The sequence below is a fragment of the Patella vulgata genome, chromosome 8, assembly GCF_932274485.2.
Source record: "Patella vulgata chromosome 8, xgPatVulg1.2, whole genome shotgun sequence".
NCBI lineage: Eukaryota > Metazoa > Mollusca > Gastropoda > Patellidae > Patella > Patella vulgata.
In genome coordinates this window covers 20,558,986-20,584,077 of record NC_065886.2, presented here as the reverse complement: position 1 = coordinate 20,584,077, position 25,092 = coordinate 20,558,986, and the positions used below count along the sequence as shown (strand labels likewise).

Below are 25,092 nucleotides of genomic sequence, written 5' to 3'. Positions count from 1 at the left end.
CACTGTTCATGATAATCTAGAATAGTCTACCATGCCTAGAGATATGTCCATCAATGTTTAGAACGTTTGATTCGAACTTTTTACAACACAAATGCCCATTTTCTACTCATCCCATGGAATTTACTCCTCCCTGAAGCGAGTATACGCCAAAAAAAAGCGGTCATTCACGATACAGTATAGTCCGATGTAAACCGCTAAGCAAATTCCTGTTGTTCGAACACAAGTATTCGCGTATACCTCTAAACGAATACCGTATACCCCTATGTAATAGCAGCCTAAGGAATGCAAATACCAAGTTCCAAAGGATCCATAAAGAATTTGATGTCGGACATTCACCAAAAGACAATAAAGATTATCCTTAGGGTATAAGGAATGTGTATGCAAAAGCATCTGTTAAGAATTGCGGCCTGTGACGAAACACAAACACACACAGACATTGGGCGTGGCTCTGTCCCAGGGGGTCGGACATACACCAAAACTAATAGAGGTCATCCTTAGGGTATAAGGAATAAGTATAAATAGTTTTCAAGACGATCGATTAAGAATTTCGGTCTCTAGGCGAAAAACAGACACACTCAAATAAAATGGGCGTGGCTCTGCCCCTAGGAGTTGAGCATGCACCACAAACATTAGGCATGTTCCTTAGATTATAAGGAATAAGTATGCCACGAAATGCGACCTATAGACGACAAACAAATAAATACAAGAAATGTGCGTGGCTCTGCCCCTGGGGCCGGGCATGCACCAAAACCAATATTAGTAAGATGAGTATACATCTTGAATGAAATTATAACAAAACAAAAACTTGATATTCGCACAACAATAATTTATTCTTTTGTCTAATATGCATCAATATGCATTGTGTTTGTAACTTTGTTTAGCGAATAACCTGGCAAGCTTGCAAATGAGATCAAAAAGAACTGAGGCACTTTTAAATAAAGAAGTTATTCCACTCATTGTCCTCTAAAGTGAAAAGGGATAAATATATACATATAAATAGATCGATCTAATCGATAAAAATGTACAATTTGGTAAGAAAATGCATCTGTTAAGATGTTTGATTTAAACGCGACAGACACAAAAGCTACGGTCAAAGGATAATGAAGCCAAGCAGTCCATGTTGTGAAACAAATTATCTATTTCCAATATCACTGCGCATTATATTGGGTTATTGAGAATACTATAACTATTTAAATATTTTATGAAGACGCGATACCCTTGGCAAGTTTAATAAAGTCATATTCTTCATCATCAGTATTGGCTTGTTCTGTTGTCGCGTTTTTTGTTGAATTACGTTGTAGCGTACCCGAAGCGTTAAGAACATCAATTATCTGCCCCATACTCTGTACAATATCCGACGCTGCGCCCTTAAGTTTGTCACCATATTTCTTATACATCTCTGCGTCTGCTCTTTGGTCCTGGAAGATCTTTAAGGCCAGAGCTCGCATCCTGTTCGTAGCGCAGTCTGAAACTGCCGGTAACGGACACAGGTTGCCTGCTCCGGTGACTAGATTTGAGACATTAGGAGTTTCTCGGGAGATGGACGAAGATACTGCTTTTATTTTTGTCCATTTATGTCCATCTCCTCGAGAAGATTTGGTAATAGTTTCTAACAGTTTACTCATATTTTTAACCACCTCTCGTCCGTAAATATGAATGGTTTGTTTTGTTTCTGGTTGTCTGGCTCTATCAGCATAACTCTCGGTCAGCTTCTTGATGTCAAGAATTCCATCTTCAAGAACTGCTTCTGGACTCGACCCATCCTTTTCGCTGATTATATTGGCTGTTTTCCTACATGATGCCTGCATAGAAAAACGAATGTCATTTTTTGCAAGAAGAATAACGCCCTTTTCATATTCAGTGGGTGACGATGTCTGGGTTAGAATGTCATTAAATTTAACACGCTTCGTGGTGGTTTGAATATTTCCCTTGTTGTCCACAAATTCTAATTCAACATTCAACAAATCTGGAGATTCGTGTATCCTGTAGTTTTTTAAATCAACCTCAACGGCGAAATGTTTCTGGGATCCAGCAGGCATATCATGTAAATAATAGCTGATTTTTACGCTTTCTGTTGCTCTTGAGATAGGTCTGTGTTTTCTTCGGATACTATGTTCCCATGTACAATTATTCGGATCGAGCTCAGCACCATTTTCTGTCAACACGGTCATGGTTAAGAACTGTGCAATGGCTGACTTTCTGAGTAGCACCGGAATCATCATATCAGTTTGAGGGTTGACGGTATTGCTGTCTATGTAGTAATAAGCATCATTACCGCAGAATTTGGACAAGAGATACATGGCCTCCGACACATTACCACCAGTAGTAACGCAAGAAATACTTAACCATTGGTCTGACTTGAGCGCTAATTGCGGTTTACATTGTCGTATTCGTTCTCTTGTTGCGTGTAAGAGGGCATCAACGTCTGTAATACCACTGTTAATCTCCCCGTCAGAAAATACGATAATAGCATTTCTGTATATGTACCTGAAATAATAACAAATACATTTTATATTGGGTTCAGTGAAATAATATAATCTTACATTTAAACCAGGTGTCCTTATTCGGTCCATCGTTTAGTCCACTGTTTCCCCATGGTCCTGCAGCAACGGCTGCGAGTTTTACAGCATCTTGATAAGATGTACGAAGCTTAAGCGAGATCAAGCCTTCTATTGAAGATGGCTTTTCTATTACTATTTGCTGAAATGGTTCATTAGGCCTACAGTGGTAAAGTTACAACGTACGAATTGAAAGCTGGGTATTTTGAAAAATGGGCCCTGATGAGAGATGATTTATATGTTATCGTGGAAAATATTTTAAAGTATAGAATATAAAGAATCTGCAATAGCTGAACTTTCCTTTAAAAAATGTATTATCTAAGAGTTAGATATGGAGCTAGTCGTTCTCGCTATAATAGTTCTCGCTAAAAATGAATATAATGAAAATTTCAGTCAAATTACTTTTTTTTGTGCCAAGCTATAAGTCTTTGAAGTTTTGACAAAATGCAGCGTGGATTGTTTATTATCGTAGCAATGGTACTTGAAAATCGAGACTAAGTCCCAATTATCAATTTAATCATTAAACAATTATATGCCCGATGTGTTCTAATCTACTTAAAATCAGAGACACCTATGTTGGAAAGAGTTGATTATGGGCTTGTCGTGTTAATAAATGTTTAAATAATAATTTACAAATCATTTGAAGCCAGAAAAAGATTTAGCTCTTACATAATGGGTCTTTAACAGTTTAATCACAATCACTGTCTTAGCAGGTATTTTTATGTAAATGCCCTAGTTTAGCTTAAAGTTTCCCTGTCGTAACTAGGAAGCCTCGTCTAAATTGAAGGGGAGGAAGACATTGGAGAATTATATCAACTGTGCTCACGCCATTGTCCAAATTGAATTAAAGAAGAGATTGAAATAACAGATACTATTTATGGTGTTTCTAATGGATTAGATGTGTCAGACATGTCTGTTTTAATAACTATATGATGGAAATTATACTGGTTTCCTATAGTGGTGTGCAGATACGAGGTGGACATTCATTACCATAGGTAGGGCGCGGGGGGTGGGGGTGCATATCCAGTCAAAGATTGAAATTAAAATTAAGTTTTTTGAAATTTGAAATTATCCCTGCCCTGCCCAACATAATTTACATATTTAAAATGTCTTCCTTTCTAACATTTCTTAGTACCAGGCCCTACACATGAATCTTGGGGGCTTACGAGTTGACCCCGGGCATCACCAAATTAGATTCCCATGTTTTCTGAAAGTTGGCCCAGGTTTTTTAGTTTTAAATTGCATACTAACTTTGTTGCCTCGTCTTCTTGTTTTAACATATCTATAGCTGTTATCAGACCTGTACATAAATCAGTACGACTAGAATATTTTTGGTCCATTGTTTCAATAGTCTTCTTTATTGACGCCTAAAAGTAAATACATATCATATATTTCTTTCATAACCCAACTCTAGATAATCATTCTCACATAAATTTTCTTTAATGTCTGTTACCGCATGTGCTTGTCAAGTGTTTCAGAAGGATGAAATCATTCGGGTCAGTGGAGCAGGATAATAGAGATTTTTTAAAACTTATTGCACATTGGCTGGTGGTAAAAACAAAGTGTTAAATTGGGTGCGTTATTTCGATTAGTGATGGCGAAAGATTGAGAGAAAGATTATTTGTTTACTAATTTTGAAGGAAAATACCAACACCTCGGAAATTTGTATTTTGACCCAAAGCAAAAAGCAAGTGCCATTTCAACTTACCCTATTAGATTCAGTTATCAGTGATAGGGGTATAATGGTCTTGGCTTCTTCAGCAAAAGTTACCAAACCCAAATAATCTTCATTGTGTTCCAATGCATCGATCAAATCCACTACCATTTTTTTTAATGATGTTAACTTTGAATCTATTTTCTTCTTTCCACATTTGAGCAACATGCTACCACTGACGTCAAACAGACAGACGATACGAGTCCGAACCTTGTCAACTACATTATGATGCAGAGTCGACAACTCAAGCACTCCTCGTACCTGTGAAAACAATTCAAAATAAATTTAAGATAGGAAGTTGTTAATTAAAGATTCTGATCGTGATGTTAAGGCTATAAAACCCGCCTCAAACTACAATATTGTGAAAGTTCAATGTCTAATAGAAATATCAGTCCAAAAATGGTTCAGTTCAGTTAAGTATTTACCAAGATATGATGAATTGAAATTTTCATCGTTCTATGACCCCCCCCCCCCTATGTAACTAGAACCCCGCCATCTTTATTTGCCGTGAACCAAATTGATGGACCGGTTTTAAATCCCATGGAATCCGTTTGTATTTTGATTTTGTTTTCTTAATTAAATGTTAAGTGATCAATATGATTACATATTGTCATGGATTAGGCCGCTAGAAATCTTACATTTTCCGAAAAATGCAAATCACGCATAGTTACTTTAAATCAAATCTTTAAAGATACATTATGGAAGATTAGATAAAGAGCTGGCAGTTCTCACTATAATAGTTAAAAACTAGACAATGTAAAGGAAATTTGCTGAAAATTTCAGCCAATAAAAAACGATAGTCTCGATTATCTGTTTCATGATTAAATCATGAATGGAAGTTGAGCAGTAAATCGGATCGTTATCCAATAAATATCGCAGGCTAGCGATGACATCGAGAGTTGATTATGGTCTGGATAAGTTAATTAATGACTAATTAATAATTTAGATAACATTTCAGGCCTAAAGAAAGACCCGTCATAGGCAGATTTAGGCCAACATTTTTTTCTATGCTTAATTTTTAAATCACAGCACTGCATTATAAAATATGTCCAATGATGCAACTATGGCGATGTCAGGAGAAATTCGGAGTTTTAGTTTCCTATGAAAAAGAGATATAGAGAGAAAATAGGGTTTAACCTCCACTCGGTTCTGACTAGTCATCTCGGGAGTGCACAGAGAAGCCTTATGAGATCGAAACCATGACTATAGCATTGGACGACTTGGTCACCCAGATTCTCATTTAAAGTTGTATTACTTTCTCTGGTGTAACTTTTCATGGTACTACCCTCTCCTATATATTAATTCCCACACATTCCAACTTTTTAAATAATCACCTTATCGTTTTGAGTTTCCAGAAGAAAGACATTGAAATCTACCGCCTTGTTATATTCTTGTACATCTTCTTTTACATTCTTTTCTGGCCCTAAAAATGTATAACGAATATATCGTACTAACATATCGTTATTTTCATAATAGTGCAATGTTATTTTGAAAAGCCTTTTTACATATCGTTATTTTGTACATAGTACCGAACTGTTAATTGGCATAGCCTTTTTTACATATCGTCACTTTGTATATAGATACTTTTACACCGTACTGTTATTTTGTATATAGTGCCCTTTAAATATCTACCGTACTGTTATTTTGTATATATTGTCTTTTGAATATATACTGTGTTGTCTTGTATATAGTGTCTTTTGCATATATACCGTACTGTTATTTTGTATAGCATTGTTCCATAATTTATATACCGTACTGTTATTTTGTATAGCATTTTTACATATATACAGTACTGATAGTACCGTTATTTTTCATAGCATTTTTACATATTGTTATTTTTTTTTAAAATATATTTTACATACCATTATTACTTTTTGCATTCATAGTTTTCATCATATTAAAAAGGTCATCTCTTCCTGTGAAACATAACAATAATGTTCTTTAATTGATGTGTCTTTGGTACGCGAAGAGTGCGAACGGCGAATGCTGAAAAATGTGACTTGATGAAAAATGTGACTGAATGGTCAGGATTCCTGCATAACATGTCTATAGAACAACCGAACACTTGGCAACGAAACAAACTGAATGTAAGTAAAATTACAAAGAGATATTATGTAATGCTAATGTGAGAAGACGTCTATTTTACATACCATTGGACATATCTTCTATTTACTTGTTTATTTAATTAAATAAATAATCGCCTATAATTAAAAGTGTCTATCTATACCCGGATTACAACATTATATACAAAAATAAATGTATTTGTATCCGTCTATAGAATAGAATATTATACATACATAAATGCACTTTGAGGCGTGAATAGATGACAAAAATGAATGCATTTATGGTTCTGAAGCAATACATCAACAAGGTTAAGAAAAAACGGGGAAAGTTGTAAATATTGTGATTACCACAACTAGTAGTATGTTAAAGAATTCGATTTTTATACGCCCACATTGAAAAGTGGTTGTATACTGCCGTCGCCCCGGTCGGCCCGTCGTTCCGGCGTCCACAATTGCTTGTGGGCGCTCTAGAGTGAATATTCGATTGACTTTGAATTTATACACAGTGTTTAAGGTCATGCGACAAAGAATCCTATTGATTTTCAACGATTTCTAAGGATTACTGCAGAGTTATGGCCCTTGATCGCTTTGAAAAATATTGTGGACACTCTAAGAGGCCAAAGTTAATATTCGATTGACTTTAAATTTATAAACAGTATTTAAGGCCATGAGATGAAGAATCCTATTGATTGCCGATAATTATACTGCCAGATTTTTTGGCCCTTGATTACTTGAGAATTCTTGTTGACGCGCTAGAGGCTCAAGTTAACAAAAATTTATACACAGTGTTTAAGGTCATGAGACAAACAATCGAAACAAATTCTAATGGTTTCTGATAATTACTTAATGCGGTGCTACTTGGTATCAGATTTTAGTGTGTTAATGAAATGTTTTAATTACTGACAAATGAAAAAATATGCGACATATTTAAGTGATATTTAAAACAGACATCATGATTTTTTTCCTTGCAATGTACATCATATTAGTTTCGTTGTGAACTGGAATACAAGTGGAATACAAAAAAGGTAGGAAATGAGCGAACCCCAATCATCAATTCCTATTGTCGGTTTTTTTTTCGACATTTCCGTGGATCAAAGACCCCGTTTTAATTGTCATGTGGAACGTTACTTCGCTTCTATATTACTCCCTTCTTTACGTCCACTGAACAAAACGATGGCGTTTGGCATCTCGGTTTCACTTTACTTTGGTAACTGAATTAACTATTAATTAATTGTGGGGAAGGTGGCTTAATGGAGCTGGGGGAAATCTTTTTTGATTAATTCAGTCAAGGAATATTTACGTGCGATTTGTATGCGGTGTCTCTTTGATTACAAGTGATAATAATAAGACATTTTAAGTAATCTTACTTGGTAAAGTACTTCTAATTTGTTCTTTGGTGACGACAGCAAAGCTACCTTGTAGTTCCTGACGAGGGGGGAGTGTAAATATGTCGGGTTCTGAAACATTAATTATTATTAAAATATTTCTTAAAACTTACATAAACAGAGAAGCTGATGATTTCAAGATTGAACATTTGTACTCTAAAATATAAAAAAATAAGAAATGAGCGCACAAATTGTCAAAAGTTAATCGTCAATATTAATTTATATTCTGATTCATGGAATTTGAATAGAGTGGAATTGAAGTCAACATCTAAATGCTATGCCACGTGACAATACAAATACCTAAAATGTGATTTTCATATAGTCCTATTCAATTATTTTTTCCGTCTTCATTAGCCCAGTTTAGGAGCAGAACAGTAGGACGTTAAACCCCATTTCATTTCATTTCATTTCAAATATTTTTTAGATTAAATAATGTTAAGAGTTTTACCACCGTTTGAATTCGCTCCGGCTTCTCTGACAATTCCATAGTCATTTTCTGTAACTATAAAACAAAGTCATGCAATATACAATGGATCTAATTATAAAACATTTCACCAATATAAAGCTACAATATACCGTTAGATATTCCAGAATAAAGCAGTATCACATGAGCCCTATGTTGCGTAGATTAGGAGTGGAATTGAAGACATCTAAATGATATGCCACATGAGAATACAACTAAAATGTGATTGCCATATAGTCCTATTCAAATATTTTTTAGTTTAAATAATGTTAGAGTTTTACCATCGTTTGATTTCGCTCCGGCTTCTCTGGCAATTCCATAGTCATTTTCTGTAACCATAAAACAAAGTCAAGCAAAATACAAATGGATCAAATTATCAAGCATTTCACCAATATAAATCTACAATGCAGCGCCCTTTGTGACGCTACCATGTTGTTAAATAGATGAATTAACTCTGATTTCCACGTTGTGTATATGATTAATTAACTCAGGGACACTGTGTTTTTATAACTATGTTTATATATCAAATACAGGAAACTACAACATCATGATAGTACAATTTGGAGTTGCACTTGCACTAGCTAACGACTTCAATATTAAACAGAGCACCTTTCATAGAACTAAAATACCCCCTATAGTATTACACCTTGGCATGTTTTCATGAAAAGAAACCAAACTACTGCGATATTGTCTGCGATATCACCTCGGTGGAAGCGGACGTAAAATACAACTAAAAGTTTCATCGAAATCGGTAAAGGAGTGGCCTCCAGAGAGTCTACATTCTTGGTATACGTATTATATGCTTTGCCATGTGTGCGTAAAGGGAACGGACATTTTGAGGTGAGTTATGCGGCATGGTCCGATTTTCGGGAAATTCGAACTCAATCGTGACTACTTCAGTATGGCGGACTAATTATATTTGAACGATTGTTAAAATAAAATAAAAATTGTGGTCTCTAGAAGGCCAACAAGCTAAAATCGCGATTTTTGGTACAATAATCCATAATATATATTCATATTTAATTGTAGTACATTATGCGATGTTTAACCTACCCTTGTTTGAATTAATAGTTTTCACTCTGGGTTTGGGAATGGGCTTAGGATTATCATATGTCTTGTCATCGCTCCCTGGAAAAGAATTAATTATATACATCTTAGAAAGTAAGTGGAAACGGAATATGTCGAAAATTTCAGTCAAATTACTTCACTTTTTAATAACAATATTTTAATAACTCTAGCCTCAATTGTCATTGTTACCGTTGTTACGATAATAAACAATGTCTCGATTATCTATTTATACGGTTAATCATCAACGGCTGTTGAAAAGCAGATATGATTCATATCTGTTGAAAATCGGAGGCATCCGATCGCATCGAGAGTTGATTATTGTCTTGTCATGTTAATAAATGTATATAACATGTACTGCAATAGTCAGATCTAGCTCTTGCATAATGTATGTTTAATGAGAACCCACTGACTTATATTTAGGTAAATTTTTATCACATTTTTGGCCGTTTTGTTTTCGAGTCTTTGATCCACCGAAATGCCGAATGTTGAAAACTGAAAATGCGAATTGATGATTGGGGTTCGCTCATCTTCCTGCCTTTTTGGTTTTCTATTCTAAAAATAAAACAAGACAGTGGTTGCCAGCAAGGACGTAACTAGCTCAGAGCAACGGGGGTGGGGGACGGGAAGTGTTCTCAGTGGGTGCTGTAAAATTGACGGACAATGTATATCAATTGTTTTATGGTCGACATTTTTTTCACGGAGGGGGGGGGGGGCGAAACTTATATATATCATATATTTACACTTTTTGCTTACGAGGGGCAGCCATTTTGGTCCAATTTTCACAAAATTCATACTCACCCGTCATTAGGGTGTAACGGTGATATATACACACAATACAAATTGTGACCTCTAGAGTGACCACAAGTTAAAAACGCGTTTTTACCTAAAATCAAGAATTGTGACCTCTAGAGGGTCCACAACCTTGATATACGATATGTTGACACTATTTGCGTACGAGTGGCGGCCATTTTGTCGGGCAGTTTTGGTCCGATTTTCACGAAATTCGAACTCAACCATCATTAGGGTGTAACGGTGATAATATTCAAACGGTATTTTAAATCGGATATAAATGGTGACTTCTATATAAGAGGGACCACAAGCTAAACACGCAATTTTTCGTACAATAAGGGGTCATAATTCAGGAAGTTACGATCCGATATGAGCGAATATCTAAATGAACCAAGATCTTTGGGTTATAAAAATTTATTTCAAGTTTCATCAAAATCGGATGAAAATTGTTACCTCTAAGAGTGTCCACAAACTAAAAACAATGGTCCGATACATACTAATATCGAAAGGAACTGATAGATAGACCTATATTTTAAGTTTCGTCAAAATCGGATAAAAATTGTGACCTGTAGCGTGTCCACAAATTGTGGACGGACGGGCGGACAGACAGTGGCGACGACAATATGCGTCCACATGAAAACGTGGGCGTATAAAAACTGACATTTCACAACGAAACGAATAGGATGTACTCGTACGTAACATTCCAGAATAAAGCAGTATCACATGAGCCCTATGTTGCGTAGATTAGGTTAACAAATTTGATAAACAAACGACTGTATCAATAGGGCGCACCCTCTCATTCTCTCAGTGTTTCACAAGGATTAGAAAAAGAAATATGTTTAAAGCTGTAGTCTCTAGTGTTCGGCACGAATATTCGAATATTCGCTGGTCGAATATAATATTCGAATATTCGAATAGCAATAACGATATTCGAATATTTTCGAATATCTATTATTTATTCTATTTGCTCTCAAATAGCATTAATGGCGACTTCCCTTGCCACATTTACATTCAAAGCTTACTTAGATTACCTAACCGCAGCTTGTAAGGGTGCTACCCCTACATAGATCTACCGTCTTCAGAGACATTTATTCGGTAAGTAGTTTGTTACCTATTTTGGTTAGCCAGTTAGTGCCACGATGGAGTTGGCTGTCTTGACCATAGAGGTGTATATATTGACAATATATACAACTCCATGGTCTTGACTAATATCACATCAAGGCTAATCTTTGGAACCACACGAAGTTGAAACATATACTGCAAGGGACGTGCGGTCAGGCAAGATTCAGCCAATTAAAAAGTTTTACACAAAGTTCTCCATGCAACATCAAGAAGTATAACAAGATTCAGCGCAGCAAAAAAAAAAACATCACTGAGAAATTGATCAAGTTTGTAGCCAAGCATTATCAGCCCCTCTCTCTTATTGACAATGACCATTTTCGGGAATTGGTAGAATTAAGCCCTGAAACAACACACAATTTGCCGTCAAGTAAAACACTCAAAAAAAGAATGGAAGAAATATATGATGCCGTTCATTCCGACGATCGTCAAATCAAGAATGACCCAAGTCCGAAGTTAACCGCTGTGACCACAGATGTATGGGCATCAGATGAAAAAATGAATCTTGCATTAATTTAACCGCTCATTCTGTATCACCAGATTGGGAGATGGTGGCTAAGACTCTGGAAGTGAAATCATGTCCAGGTTCACAAACCTTGGATAAGCTAAAAGAGCATCTGGCGGAGATGGCAGGTGACAGGAGTATGGTTGAGGTCCGCGTCTACTTGTTGCGATGTCATGGAAGGCCGAGGTCTTGTGTACAAATTGGCAGTTTACGTAAAAGATCCACTGGCAATTGCCAAAATATAATCTTGTGCATTGTCACATGTCAACAGAAATTTCACGTATTTCATAATTAATTAGAAATCATAATAAATTGAATATAAACCACTTTAAATATATCTATATTAAAAAATTGAAAATATTCGATTCGAATACAAATTTCAAGACCCGTCGCCGTCGAATATTATTCTTATTCGAATATCCGAACACTAGTAGTCTCTATAGCATTTACACTAGGTTTTCGGAAAGGGGGGGGGGGTAACTTCGGAACGGAGTGTCAGATTTCGTTGAATATCAATAGAGATAGTCCTCTTATAAACGCAATGCTTCGCACCAGATTTGAGAAAGATATGTTCAAGAAACATACGCCCACAGCAGCTAAATCGTCCGGGCAGTCAACAAGAGTTGTCGCATATTTTTACTTTTTTCGGTAATGAAGCATTATATAATACACTAAAATTATCTGCCTATTGTAGGTCTTTCTTTAGGCCTGAAATTATTAATTAGACATTAATTAACCTATCCTGACCATAATCAAGTCTCGATGGCCTCTAGAGCGTCCACAAGATTGTTTGAAGTGACCAGGGGTCATAACTCTGGCAGTAATTATCGGAAATTGATGGAAATCAATAGACTTCTTCGTCTCATGACCATATCACTGTGTATAAATTTAAAGTCAATCGGGTATTAATTTTAGCCTCTAGAGCGTAAACAAGCAATTGTGGACGCCGAACGGACGGACGGGGGCGACGACAATATACGACCACATTTCAAAGTGGGCGTATAAAAACTGAGGCATCATTCACAATATTTTACGCTAAATGAGGAGACATAACTCTAGAAGGCAGGGGGCATAACTCCACATCGCACGGTGCGATGTGCACCACATCCAAACTGTTTTGGCCCTTAACATGTTTTAATTATATTTGAACGGTTGTTAAATTAAAATAAAAATTACGATCTCTTGAAGCTCATTGCTCGGGTGCAATAATCCAACAAAATATCGATTCACATTATTGTATGTTTAACCTACCCTTGTTTGAATTAATGGGTTTGGAAATGGGCTTAGGTACATCATATATTATTATTGTTCGATTTATGTGAGTGCCCAAATAATATTATAGTATGTTTTTATGTAAAAATTTAAGTTTCCAAGATCTCACTGCTGTAAGCCTTGTGATTGTTGATGTTATTTTGTATACTTGATACCGAGGATGAGTATATTAATGGTTTGATTTGCCTAATTTAGCATATAATTATAATGATGTAATTTTCATTGGTGGTCTTATTCCACTGGTGGTTGGTCTGGGTTGTCCATTGTGTTTTGCACAGGGAGGGGCGCCATGTTTTCTTAGCAAAGAAGAAGTTTTTCCGTGTGTTGTCAAAAGCAGCTAGAGGGCACAAAAAACCGGTATCATTATACATCTTTTGTGATATTTTACTGTGTAAGCCATCAGTGGCACCAATTATTCTAATTATGTCATTTGTCACAGTGTAATTTGCATGCAGTTCGTTCGTGATGCTGGCGTGGTTATTTGTGCATAAAACCCGCTCGCCGTTAAGTAGTAAGTCACGTGACCCCAATCAGCTGTTTTGTTAACATCCTTAATAGAATGAACTGTCAAAACTAATACGATACTTATATGCATAGTATGTTAACCTAGGATTTGTAGTAGTCATATGTCAAGGTATTTTCTGTTTATCTGTCAGACTTGTCATAATTCTTTTGTTATACTGACATGATAGATGGAATTTATCTGTGGCACTCTGTTATAATAGTATGGTTAGCTTCAGAAAGTATATTGTATATTATATGTCTTTTCAGTCAATCTGTATATTTTGTATTACTACGATGCTGCTACATATGGTATTGACGGTTTTGTGTTCAAAGTGATACAACGTTGAAATTAATAGTCTACAGATCCAAGGTGATGTAATTTCTTGTTACATGTTTCCAGTTATAAAGTCACAGCCTAGATGTCAAACCACTTAAGTGAAGTTATATTATAAACTGTGGATAGAGACGGCACGATATAGTTCTCTCTCACCTTTCATCATTATTCCCTAATAGTTATAAGCTTACTTTGCTATGTGGTTTTATAATTCATCCTTCATGTAGTGTCATAACTATTTCATTTATATATAGTAATAATATTTGTAAAGCAGCCTCTAAATAGTTTTAGTAGTCATACTAGTAGTCACATGGTCACAATATGCCCACAACTTATAAGTCAAAGTCTGTAGAAAATCTGACTCATGCTCCATTAAAGCCTTCTGCTGGAGCCAGGACAGTAGTTAGTGCTGTTATAGAAACAAGAGGTATGAGAAAACTTACAGAAAAGAGGAATCAAACACAGGAAGAAATTCCACCTAATAGAAAGATCAGTGATGATACAGAAGTAAGAACAAAAGATGACATCTCACAAGTGCCTTTATCTAATAGTAAAAGGAAGTCTGCAGAAAAAACGAAGAGAATTCAGACGAAAACCCAGAAGCAAATTATGTCAAACATAGAGATTAGTGATGATGAAATAGAGGTGAGACCAGAAGATAGTGTATCACAGATAAGTGCAGATTCCGTTAGATCCAGTAAGAGGAGCAGTAGAATTGAAGAAGAGTTAAAGGGGGTTAATGATGTTATGGCCAGAATCGTTCGTGAATTAAAGAAGCCTGAAAGTGAAATAAAGAAATTTGATGGTAACTGCTTAGACTACAAGAAATTTATGCGTCAATTCAAAATGAAGATAATAAACAATGCATCAGATGATGATGAAATAATGACATATTTAGAACAGTACACAACGGGTGAGGCTCACAAGATCGTCACTGGCTATTCACACATTGATGCTCATGTTGGATACCCGGCGGCTTTAAAGGAATTACAGGACAGATATGGGAATTCAGAAGTCATAGCTAATACCTACATAAAAAAAGCTTTGGAGTGGCCAACTATTAAAGCCGATAACATTAAATTTTAGATGAATATTCTATCTTCCTGTTCGAATGTGAGGCTGCAGTAGAAAGTATTGATGCCCTTAATATTTTAGAGTACTCAGAAAACTTGAAAAGACTTGTACAGAAATTACCTTTTCATCTGCACGAGAAATTCCGTACAATGGCTTTAGACAAGAAAGATAAACACCAAACTGTTAAGTTCAAAGATTTAGTCCAGTTTGTCAGACGTGAAGCTAGAAAGGCATCGGATCCTGTTTTTGGAAAAGAAGCTATGCATCAGACTTCAAACCACTTCATCAATAATAAATTATCTGGAATCAGAAACAGAACTCCTTTAACAGCAACTGCTCATATTGGAAGAAATGGTAACACTTGTTGTAACCAAGTTAGTCAAAATAGTTATCCAGGTCAAGCCACTCGTCAGACTAGTTACCAAAGCCCAGCTCCCCAACAAACCAGTTACTCAAGTCAAACCCATCGTCAAACTCGACAACACAATTATCAGAATAATTCAAGTCAAACTCAAGGTGATAGTCAACCTCCTGTGAACTCTAGATTTCAGCTTAAGCCATGTTTATATTGCAATTCATCAATACACACCATAGAACACTGTCGTCAGTTTGTAGAGAAATCCTTAGAAGACAAACAAGTTCTATTAAGGAATCTGTCTGCATGTTTTGGTTGCCTAAAACAAGGACATCATGTTCGAGTTTGTACCAGTGTATTACAATGCAGCGTTTGTAAAGGGAGTCACCCAACTTTGTTGCATAACCCAGACAGACAAGTTCGTAATCCTTCATCAAATTCTAGTTCATTGAATCACCCAAGTAATAATTCTGCTGTCCTTAAAGAATCAGAACGTCCAGAATCTCATATGGGGGTCGGAGACAAAGAAGCAGAAGAATTTATATTTTCTGTGATTCCTGTCAGAATTAAAGTTAAAAACACAGAACATTTTGTTATCACACATGCCTTTCTTGACTCTGGCAGTAGCATTACCTTTTGCACAGTATACGTATTAAGAAAACTTGGTCTTAAAGGGAAAAGGTCAAAGCTAACGTTAAACATGTTGGGCAGTCTTCAGACAATTGAGACAGAAACCATTAGATGTTTGGAATTAGGAGATGTGCATGGAAACTTTATGTTCGATTTACCCATGGTTTACAGTAAAGATGAAATCCCTGTCTCGACCCGTCATATACCTACCAACAGAGATATTAGTAGATTTCCTCATCTACAAGGCATCGAGTTGCCTGAAATCAACGCTGAAATAGGGTTGTTAATTGGTATTAATGTTCCGAATGCCTTTTCACCATTAGAAGTTATATCAGGTCCGGATGGAAGTCCCCATGCTACTAGGACAAGACTAGGATGGGTGTTATGGAATGTCAGACGTCATATCAAAGGCCAAACAAGTCATACTAGTTACACAAGTCAAGATTTACCAAGAATCAACAAAGTAGAAATTGCTGCAATAGAAGAAATAGAGAAGTTAAACCAAATTGATCAAGCTGTTCGAAATTCCTATAACTTAGATTTTCCAGAAAGGGTCGCTGACGAAAAGAGAGAATATTCTAAAGATGACAAAAAGTTTATGCAGATTATTGAAGAGTCAATTCAGTACCAAAATAATCATTATATTATACCATTACCATTTAGAACGCCTTTGCCTGTTATACCAAACAACAGATATCAAGCTCTACAAAGGCTAAAGGGTGTTAAGGCCAAGATGACTAAAAATGAGAAATATTATACAGATTACAAAACTTTCATGAACAGCATCATTGATAAAGGCTTTGCAGAGAAGATTAAAGAAGAAGATTTATTAGTTGACACCCAGAATAGAGAATATTTCCTTTTGCATCATGGAATTTACCACCCTCGAAAACCTGATAAGCTACGAGTGGTATTTGATTGTTCCAACAAGTTTAGGGGAGTCTCTTTAAATGATCTTCTTTTACCAGGGCCAGATTTAACAAATAGTCTCGTAGGAGTCCTTTTAAGATTTCGCCAGGAACCAGTATGCTTTATATCCGACATAGACAACATGTTCTATGAAGTTAAATTACCAGAACAACAACATGATTATTTAAGATTTTATTGGTGGCCAGATGCTGATCTCGACACAGATCCAGAAATTTATAAGATGACAGTACATATTTTTGGAGCGGTATCGTCACCAAGTTGCTCTAATTATGCTCTGAAGAGATCAGCATATGACAATCAAGATAAATTTTCTGAAGAAGCTGTAAATACAGTTCTTAAAGACTTTTATGTAGACAACTGTTTAAAGAGTGTTAAAACGGAGTCAGAAGCTATCAACCTATGTCATGAGTTACGACAACTTTTGAGTAAAGGCGGCTTCAACCTTCGGAAGTGGATCAGCAATAGTAGAGAGTTACTAAATTCATTGCCTGTCACAGAGAGAGCAAAAGACGTTCAACAATTAAATTTGGATTACGATGAACTGCCGACTGAAAGAGCATTAGGGGTTACCTGGTGTGTTGACAGTGACAGCTTTGGTTTTCATGTACAGTTACGGAAAATAGATTGTAATACCCGACGTAATATACTGTCTGTTGTTAGTAGTTTATATGATCCATTAGGATTGGTGTCACCAGTCTTATTACCAGCTAAGATAATACTGCAAGAACTTTGTAAAAGCGGTCTCGATTGGGATACTGAAGCAGACCAATCATTAACCCGAAGATGGCAAAATTGGTTAACAGATCTTCCGTTGTTAGAGACCATTAGAGTTAATAGATGTATAAAACCAGCTCATTTCGATGATATAACCTCCTGTCAAATCCATAATTTCAGTAATGTCAGTGAGAAGGGATACGGAACGGCCTCGTATTTACGTTTAGTCAACAGTAATAACAAGGTTTATGTCTGTCTTTTGATGAGCAAGTCGCGAGTGGCACCATTAAAGAAAGTGACAATCCCTCGCATGGAATTAACAGCAGCCATGATGTCTGTAAGATTGAGTAATATTATTAACAGTGAAATGGAAATGCCAATTGATGAAGTCATATTTTGGACAGACAGTATTTCAGTAATTAACTACATTAATAATGAGTCTACACGGTTTTACACTTTTGTGGCCAACCGCATCACCATAATTCATGCCAATACAGAACCAAAACAATGGCGACACATAGACGGTAAGCTAAATGTTAGTGATATGGTGTCTCTTGGTACAACAGTTGAAAAATTGGTTAATAGTAATTGGTTTATAGGACCAGATTTTCTAAAGAAAGGAGAAACGGAATGGCCTATTACCAGAAGTAATAATCAACTCGCTGGAAATGACCCAGAAGTCAGACCTGCAGTTCATGCAACCATTGTTAAACCATCTCCAATTGATGTTTACTTAACTCACTTCTCCACTTGGAAAAAACTGTGTAAAGTAGTTGGATGGATTGTACAGTTCACGTCTTTTCTCAAGTACTTGTCTTCTAAAAGAAAAGAGATTCGTGATAAATTACAACAAACAGAAAACAATGGTCAATGTTTAGAAGAAAGGATTAAGAGGGAAATGGATAGAATTAAAACAAAGGATAACTTCAACACATTTGGTCAATTGAATTTAGAAGTTCTACAGAAGTCAGAATATTTAATCATCAAGAATGAACAGAAGAAATACTTAAATGAAGAACTCCAAATATTGAAAGCTAATCGCAACAAAAATGTACCAGAAATGATTAAAGCTGCCAGTCCTATTCACAGATTAGACCCAATGTTAGAAGATGATCTTATAAAAGTAGGTGGCCGCCTCAGTCGTTCAAGTTTAAGTGATGAGGTTAAGCACCCCCCTGTTATACCAAGACAGTCTCAAATATCTACTCTTATTATACAAGATGCACACAAGACAGTCGGACATCTTGGTCGAAACTCAACTCTAGCTCAGTTACGTCAGAAATACTGGATAGTACAAGCAAATACCCTGATACGAAGAGTTATCTCAAAGTGCATAGTTTGTCGTCTATACCAATCTAAACCCGGATGTCAGAAGATGGGCGATATCCCAAATGAAAGATTGATACCAGATGATCCGCCATTTTCTAGAACAGGAGTCGATTACTTCGGACCATTTGAGATAAAGCGAGGTCCTAGCATTGTGAAGCGTTACGGTGTCTTATTTACTTGTATGGGTATTAGGGCTATTCACTTAGAGGTTGCTCATTCTTTAGAGACCACTACATGTATCAATGCTTTAAGACGGTTTGCATCACGTAGGGGTAATGTTAAATTCATTAGGTCAGATAATGGTACTAATTTAGTAGGGTGTGAGAGAGAACTTCGCGAGGAGATAGATAAATGGAACAAACAACAGATCCATGATTATATGCTCCAAGATAATATCCAATGGAAATTTAATCCACCAACAGGATCCCACTTTGGTGGAGTCTGGGAGCGACAGATACGGTCAGTTAGGAAAGTTCTATATTCCATTTTAAAGGACACTTGTACCAAGAGTAGTTTAGATGATGAAGCTCTTCAAACTGTGTTTTGTGAAGTTGAAAGGATTGTGAATAGTAGGCCACTTTCCAGCTTATCTAGTGATCCGAATGACTTGGACACACTAACACCCAACCATTTGTTATATTTACAATCTAATTTTAATTTTCCCCCAGGTATTTTTGATTTGAAAGACTCTTATGCCAGACATAGGTGGAAACAAGTTCAGTTTATTGCTGACACCTTTTGGGATAGATGGACAAAAGAATACTTACCCACGTTACAAGAACGTAAAAAATGGACAAATAGCAAAAAAAAACTTTAAAGTGTCAGATCTTGTTTTGATAGTTGATGATTCTCAACCTAGGGGATTGTGGTTGCTAGGACGCATCATTAAGATTATGCCTGATTCTAAGGGAAATGTTAGGGTAGTTAAAGTCAAAACCAAGCATTCTGAACTGATAAGGCCCATTTCCAAACTTTGTCTTATTATGGAATCAGAGCAGTAACAGTTAAGTTTCATTTGGAAACTAGGTTTCTTATTATTATGAGTAGGCATATGCCAATTATCTAACATAAGCTTACTGGAATTACAGAGTTAATTAGTAATATAATACCAGATTAAGTTGTAATTCTTTACCTTAGGATTGCTGTGTTTACTATAATATTTCAGTAAGATATTGTATTAAGATTTGTCTCATTATGTTTAGAAAATTGTTTTAATTGTTTTCACGAAGTTACACAATATGTGAGTGCCCAAATAATATTATAGTATGTTTTTATGTAAAACGTTTCCAAGATCTCACTGCTGTTAGCCTTGTGATTGTTAATGTTATTTTGTATACTTGATACCGAGGATGAGTATATTAATGGTTTGATTTGCCTAATTTAGCATATAATTATAATGATGTAATTTTCATTGGTGGTCTTATTCCACTGGTGGTTGGTCTGGGTTGTCCATTGTGTTTTGCACAGGGAGGGGCGCCATGTTTTCTTAGCAAAGAAGAAGTTTTTCCGTGTGTTGTCAAAAGAAGCTAGAGGGCACAAAAAAACGGTATCATTATACATCTTTTGTTATATTTTACTGTGTAAGCCATCAGTGGCACCAATTATTCTAATTATGTCATTTGTCACAGTGTAATTTGTATGCAATTCATTCGTGAAGCTGGCGTGGTTATTTGTGCATAAAACCCGCTCGCCGTTAAGTAGTAAGTCACGTGACCCCAATCAGCTGTTTTGTTTACATCCTTAATAGAATGAACTGTCAAAACTAATACGATACTTATATGCATAGTATGTTAACCTAGGATTTGTAGTAGTCATATGTCAAGGTATTTTCTGTTTATCTGTCAGACTTGTCATATTTCTTTTGTTATACTGACATGATAGATGGAATTTATCTGTTATAATAGTATGGTTAGCTTCAGAAAGTATATTATATGTCTTTTAAGTCAATCTGTATATTTTGTATTACTACGATGCTGCTACAATTTATATAGCGCTTCATTACACGTGCATATCACAAACATATACAATATTATTGTCAACGCTCCCTGGAAATAAATAAATTATATATATCTTAAACATAGACTGAGCTTTCCAAGCTTCCTAAAATGAACTTGACGATCATGATACTCATCATACTGGAAATATTGAATTTCATGACTCCATTGTTTTTCAAAATAAATAGGTATAAGGGAAGCGAACCCGATGATTTGCATTGCCTTCCCCATCGAGTTCACAAAACTTAAACGTTAGAGAGATCATTGGGTAGATAATTTTATAAATTACGGTCCAGATATTCTGAAATTCGACAGGATTTCTCCTTATGCACAAAGAAACAATGAGTTGACATGATTGTGAAAGTATAACTACATTTATTCGTAGACAAAGTGGTCAAATCCGTGTTGACTGAAATTCTAGCAATCTTACTTCGTCGGTAGACAAAATGGACAGTCCGCGAGCACCTTGTTCGTCTAGTGTTTCGGTACACACCTCAATCGTGGGGTTGGGCACGGTGGTAATGATTATACAACATGCACATACCTTGTTGTTCCTGTCGGGGAGGTGGACTGGTTGTCTTTTCTCCTAAAATGAAATCATTTCGTCTGAGCATTTTATATTTTTCGAAGTTTCTAAAATATTTCCTCAAGAATCCAGCCAAGTTTGAAATAATTTTTTTCAAAAACTCTGACGTTTGCAGGAAATTGATGCATAGATCTGAACTTTGATAGGTTTCATTCTAGTCAACCATGAAATAAAACTGTTAGAGCGATAGTAAATGATTGACTCTTGATTTCGATACATTTACTCTTGTGACTAATTTAAAAAAATAAAATCCCCAAAACTTCGACCTGTAGGACGATTGGGTTTTATGACAAGGGTGATAACTCTGAAAATAAATAATGCATGCATAAAAACAATTATACTGAAAACCATGATCTGCAAAATGATTACAGTAATATAAAAAAAATGAGACACGAAATCTAGTTTGGACTTCCCCTCTCTATGAGCTATATATCCACGAAAATCTCATCAGAAACAGAAACGGGTCAATATTTCCTTGTTAATGACAAAGTAAATGTAAATCGAGATAAAACTGGAAACTTGATTTTTTGTAGTAGCGGTGGAAGGGGTGGTTGCTATTAGTTACCCGCCCCTCCTGTGTCTGGCCTCGTACTGTCAAGAAGTAAATTTGTTATAAATGACACTCCTTCCCTCCGAATTATATTTTTATTTATTTATTTTATTTTACTTACCCCATATGTGTCCATATGCTGACGAATCCATCTTCCTAGTAGAAATGAATATAACAATTACAAACATCGGATGTTAGATATCGTGATGACAGAAAAGGAAATCCGTGTTATACACTCTTAAGACCAACTAGAAATCAGCCTGATTTCTTCATGTTTAGGAATTTGACCTCAAAGATAATGTATTTAAATGTGCAATTGCTCATATATAATTTACATTAGCATGATAACCAAAAACGTAATGTCAAATTTGAAAGATTATTTCATGGTTAAGGAAGTATTAAAGTCAATATCTGCTTAATACGTTGAATCAAACCGTCATTAAGCTGTAAAACTTGTAGCTTTGTCACGGTATTAAAGAGGAATTCTCCCTAAAATATTTTCTATCGGTTTGATTTGACTGAAATTGAAAATACAGTTTAATCGGGCATGCTCAAATTATATCAGGTGCAAAGTTTGGGACACATCCATTTATTGGTCCTATCTATACATTTTAAGTGATTGTCAAAGAGTTTAAAGTGATTGTTTCTTGATGATAAAGGAAACTAATTGCGTTTATTTTCTTGTTCAAAATGCTTCCATACAACTGGCCTCGCAGTATATACGTGATATTTGAAGATTTGTATTATTTGGATTTATGATGAAAAACCCAAAATATACAAATTGCCTATAAGGCTGTACACCAACTTTACCCATAAAGGAACCATCTCAGTAAACGGGTTAGAAAAAAAATCTCAGAACCAGCGGAAGCCATGCAAGATACGCCCACATTTTGCATGAAATGGATGGAGAACAAGCAAAAAAAAAATAAACAAACACGATTCACGATTGTTCGTACAATTAGGGGCCATAATTCAGAAAAATATGGTCTGCTGATATGCGCGAATATCGAAAGGAACCGCGATTTAAACATAAGTTTCATCAAAATCGGATAAAAATTGTGACATCTAGAGGGGCCCACAACCTTGGTATTACATAATTTTAAAAATTTGCGTTCAAGGAGCGGCCATTTTCTCGGATAAACATTGTGACCTCTAGAGAGACCGACCACAAGCTACACTTTTCGTACAATCAGGGACCATAATTCAGGAAGTTACCGCCTGACATGCGCGAATATCGAAAGGAATCGGGATTTTGGGGTTATCAATATACATTTCAAGTTTCATCAAAATCGGATAAAAATTGTGAGCTCTCGAGTATCCACAAGCTAAAAACGTGATGTTTTTTACACTCTGGGGCCATAATCCATGAAGTTACCGCCCGATAAATGCCAATATCGAAAGGAACCGAGATCTTTGGGAGATAAACCTATTATTTCAAATTGCGTCAAACTCGGATAAAAAATGTGACTTGAAGAATGTCCACAGACAAATTGTGGACGGGCGGACAGGGGTGACGACAGTATACGTCAAAATAAAAATGTGGGCGTATAGAAATTTATCTTATTTGTATATAATATACAGCTATAAGTTATCAGTGATAAAAGTATCTCGACGAAATATGACAGATACAAACGCTATAGGTGGTTGCTCCACTGAAGCCGTCCTAGAGATGATTAGTGAGGTTGACTAAACTAATAATAATAATAATAAAAAAACATTACCACTTGTTCATAGTTGCATAATGATAGTAGTAGTATAATACGATAGTCAATCCTCAAATTCACAAATGAAGCTATGGATTAACTTTAGGCGGAAATTCGATTCAAGATAAACCATATTGAAGTCACTTATAGAATTAAAGCGTGAGATAAAACGGAAAAGATCCTCGACAATAACACCGACAAAGGGTGTGTCATTTTCAAATATACAAACGGCAAATATATATCCTTGTTATAATCAGAATATAAACACTCATTCATCTTCTTCAGCCAATATACTAATCGTTCATGTCTGTCACTAAATTCCTATATTAATTGGGTAATGGGGCTTCTTCGGTTCAATCAAACCTATATACTTTCTTAGATAATTATAATCGGGGAGCGAGTCTTTAATAAAGATTATGATCAACTTAGAATGAATAGTCTTATTTATATAGGCTAACGAAGATGTGATATCTAACGTACGTTTGTAGAAGGAAGTAAATTGTATATATAGTCATACGCTTGTTCACATCAAGTTCCCTGGCCTAAATACTTTATATAATTCAAATTCAATGAAACTGTTATAGAGGAATTGCCAACAAAGTGTTTGACGTATAAACACGTCATCTATAAAACATGAGTATACAAATTTTGTGCTCATCTTTTACACAAAAATCACACCCATGGTATACATAAAATATAAAGTGTTATTGTGAGAATTACACATATGGCAAGGTATTAAATTAAATGCGGGTGTCGGATTCTTTAAAAGTTCAATATCACAAAGTTCTTCCACTGCACGTATTATGATATAGCAGAGGACTCTTGATAGTATTTAACCGGGCTATACGGATTTAAGTAAAAGTTTTGAATAGATTGGAATATTTAATTATATAAAGTTTTTCAAAATAATATAAAAACAATTATGACTTTTAAACCACCCATGTGTATATATTTGGGTGGTGGGGTGGGGGGATGCAATAAAATAGATTGAAAAATCTGGAAAAGAAATATATAATGTACATACATGTATATTAAACTGGACATTAGCGGTTATTTTTTTCAGAATTTTTGGATAAACAATATCTGCGCTTTAAATTTTTATCGCTTACTTCTAATATATTTGGGGGTTTCGTGGTCGAATGGTTTAACGCGTGTGCGCTAGATCAAAGGTCTGTCATTGAATCCAGTGGTATACTCTCACAGATAAAAGACCCCAACGCGCAAGTGATTTGTTGAAATAAAATTGAACCATATGTTAGTTCCGATATTACCTATAGTTTGTGTCGAGTGGGCTTTAAACTCTCTCTCTCTCTCAAACATTGGGGGTTTGGATGGCTGAATGGTTAGCTCGTGCGCGCTGTATCATAAAGCCTGTGATTGAGTCAACTGACGTGGTTTCGAATTCCCGGTTGTACGTGACAAGGAGTAGGCTAGGCTCGCCTGTCCAACCTCG

At 35.7% G+C, this 25,092-nt stretch overlaps 2 protein-coding genes across 3 annotated transcripts; one reads left to right on the top strand and one right to left on the bottom strand.

Moving 5' to 3' along the window:
• Positions 1-805: 805 nt before the first annotated feature.
• On the bottom strand, positions 806-23,834 carry LOC126830151 (uncharacterized). 2 transcript variants are annotated; one of them, XM_056103041.1, is made up of 12 exons: positions 23,658-23,834; positions 22,058-22,092; positions 21,345-21,386; positions 9,237-9,311; positions 8,465-8,512; positions 8,169-8,222; positions 7,703-7,792; positions 6,135-6,188; positions 5,607-5,695; positions 4,267-4,533; positions 3,810-3,925; positions 806-2,487 (listed from the first exon to the last, which is right to left on the bottom strand). In XM_056103041.1, the coding sequence occupies exons 1-12, from the start codon at positions 23,666-23,668 to the stop codon at positions 1,200-1,202; spliced, it is 2,169 nt and encodes a 722-aa protein (XP_055959016.1). In that variant the 5' UTR covers positions 23,669-23,834; the 3' UTR covers positions 806-1,199. The 2 variants fall into 2 exon arrangements, with proteins under 2 accessions (XP_055959016.1, XP_055959017.1); XM_056103042.1 differs by having other exon boundaries at positions 8,172-8,222.
• On the top strand, positions 12,938-20,862 carry LOC126830145 (uncharacterized). Its single transcript, XM_050560417.2, has 2 exons — positions 12,938-13,293; positions 13,708-20,862. Exon 2 carries the CDS (start codon positions 14,998-15,000, stop codon positions 19,621-19,623), a length of 4,626 nt encoding a protein of 1,541 aa, XP_050416374.1. The 5' UTR covers positions 12,938-13,293; positions 13,708-14,997; the 3' UTR covers positions 19,624-20,862.
• Positions 23,835-25,092: the final 1,258 nt, after the last annotated feature.

Excerpts from the sequence above, each read along its gene's own strand:
- LOC126830145 (XM_050560417.2), top strand. The coding sequence starts at position 14,998 with ATGGCTTTAGACAAGAAAGATAAACACCAAACTGTTAAGTTCAAAGAT.
- LOC126830151 (XM_056103041.1), bottom strand. Across the intron at positions 9,312-21,344 it reads TCCCCGACAGGAACAACAAG|GGAGCGATGACAAGACATAT; the intron begins GTATGTGCATGT and ends ATTCTTTTCCAG. Across the intron at positions 5,696-6,134 it reads GAATGCAAAAAGTAATAATG|GGCCAGAAAAGAATGTAAAA; the intron begins GTATGTAAAATA and ends ATACATTTTTAG.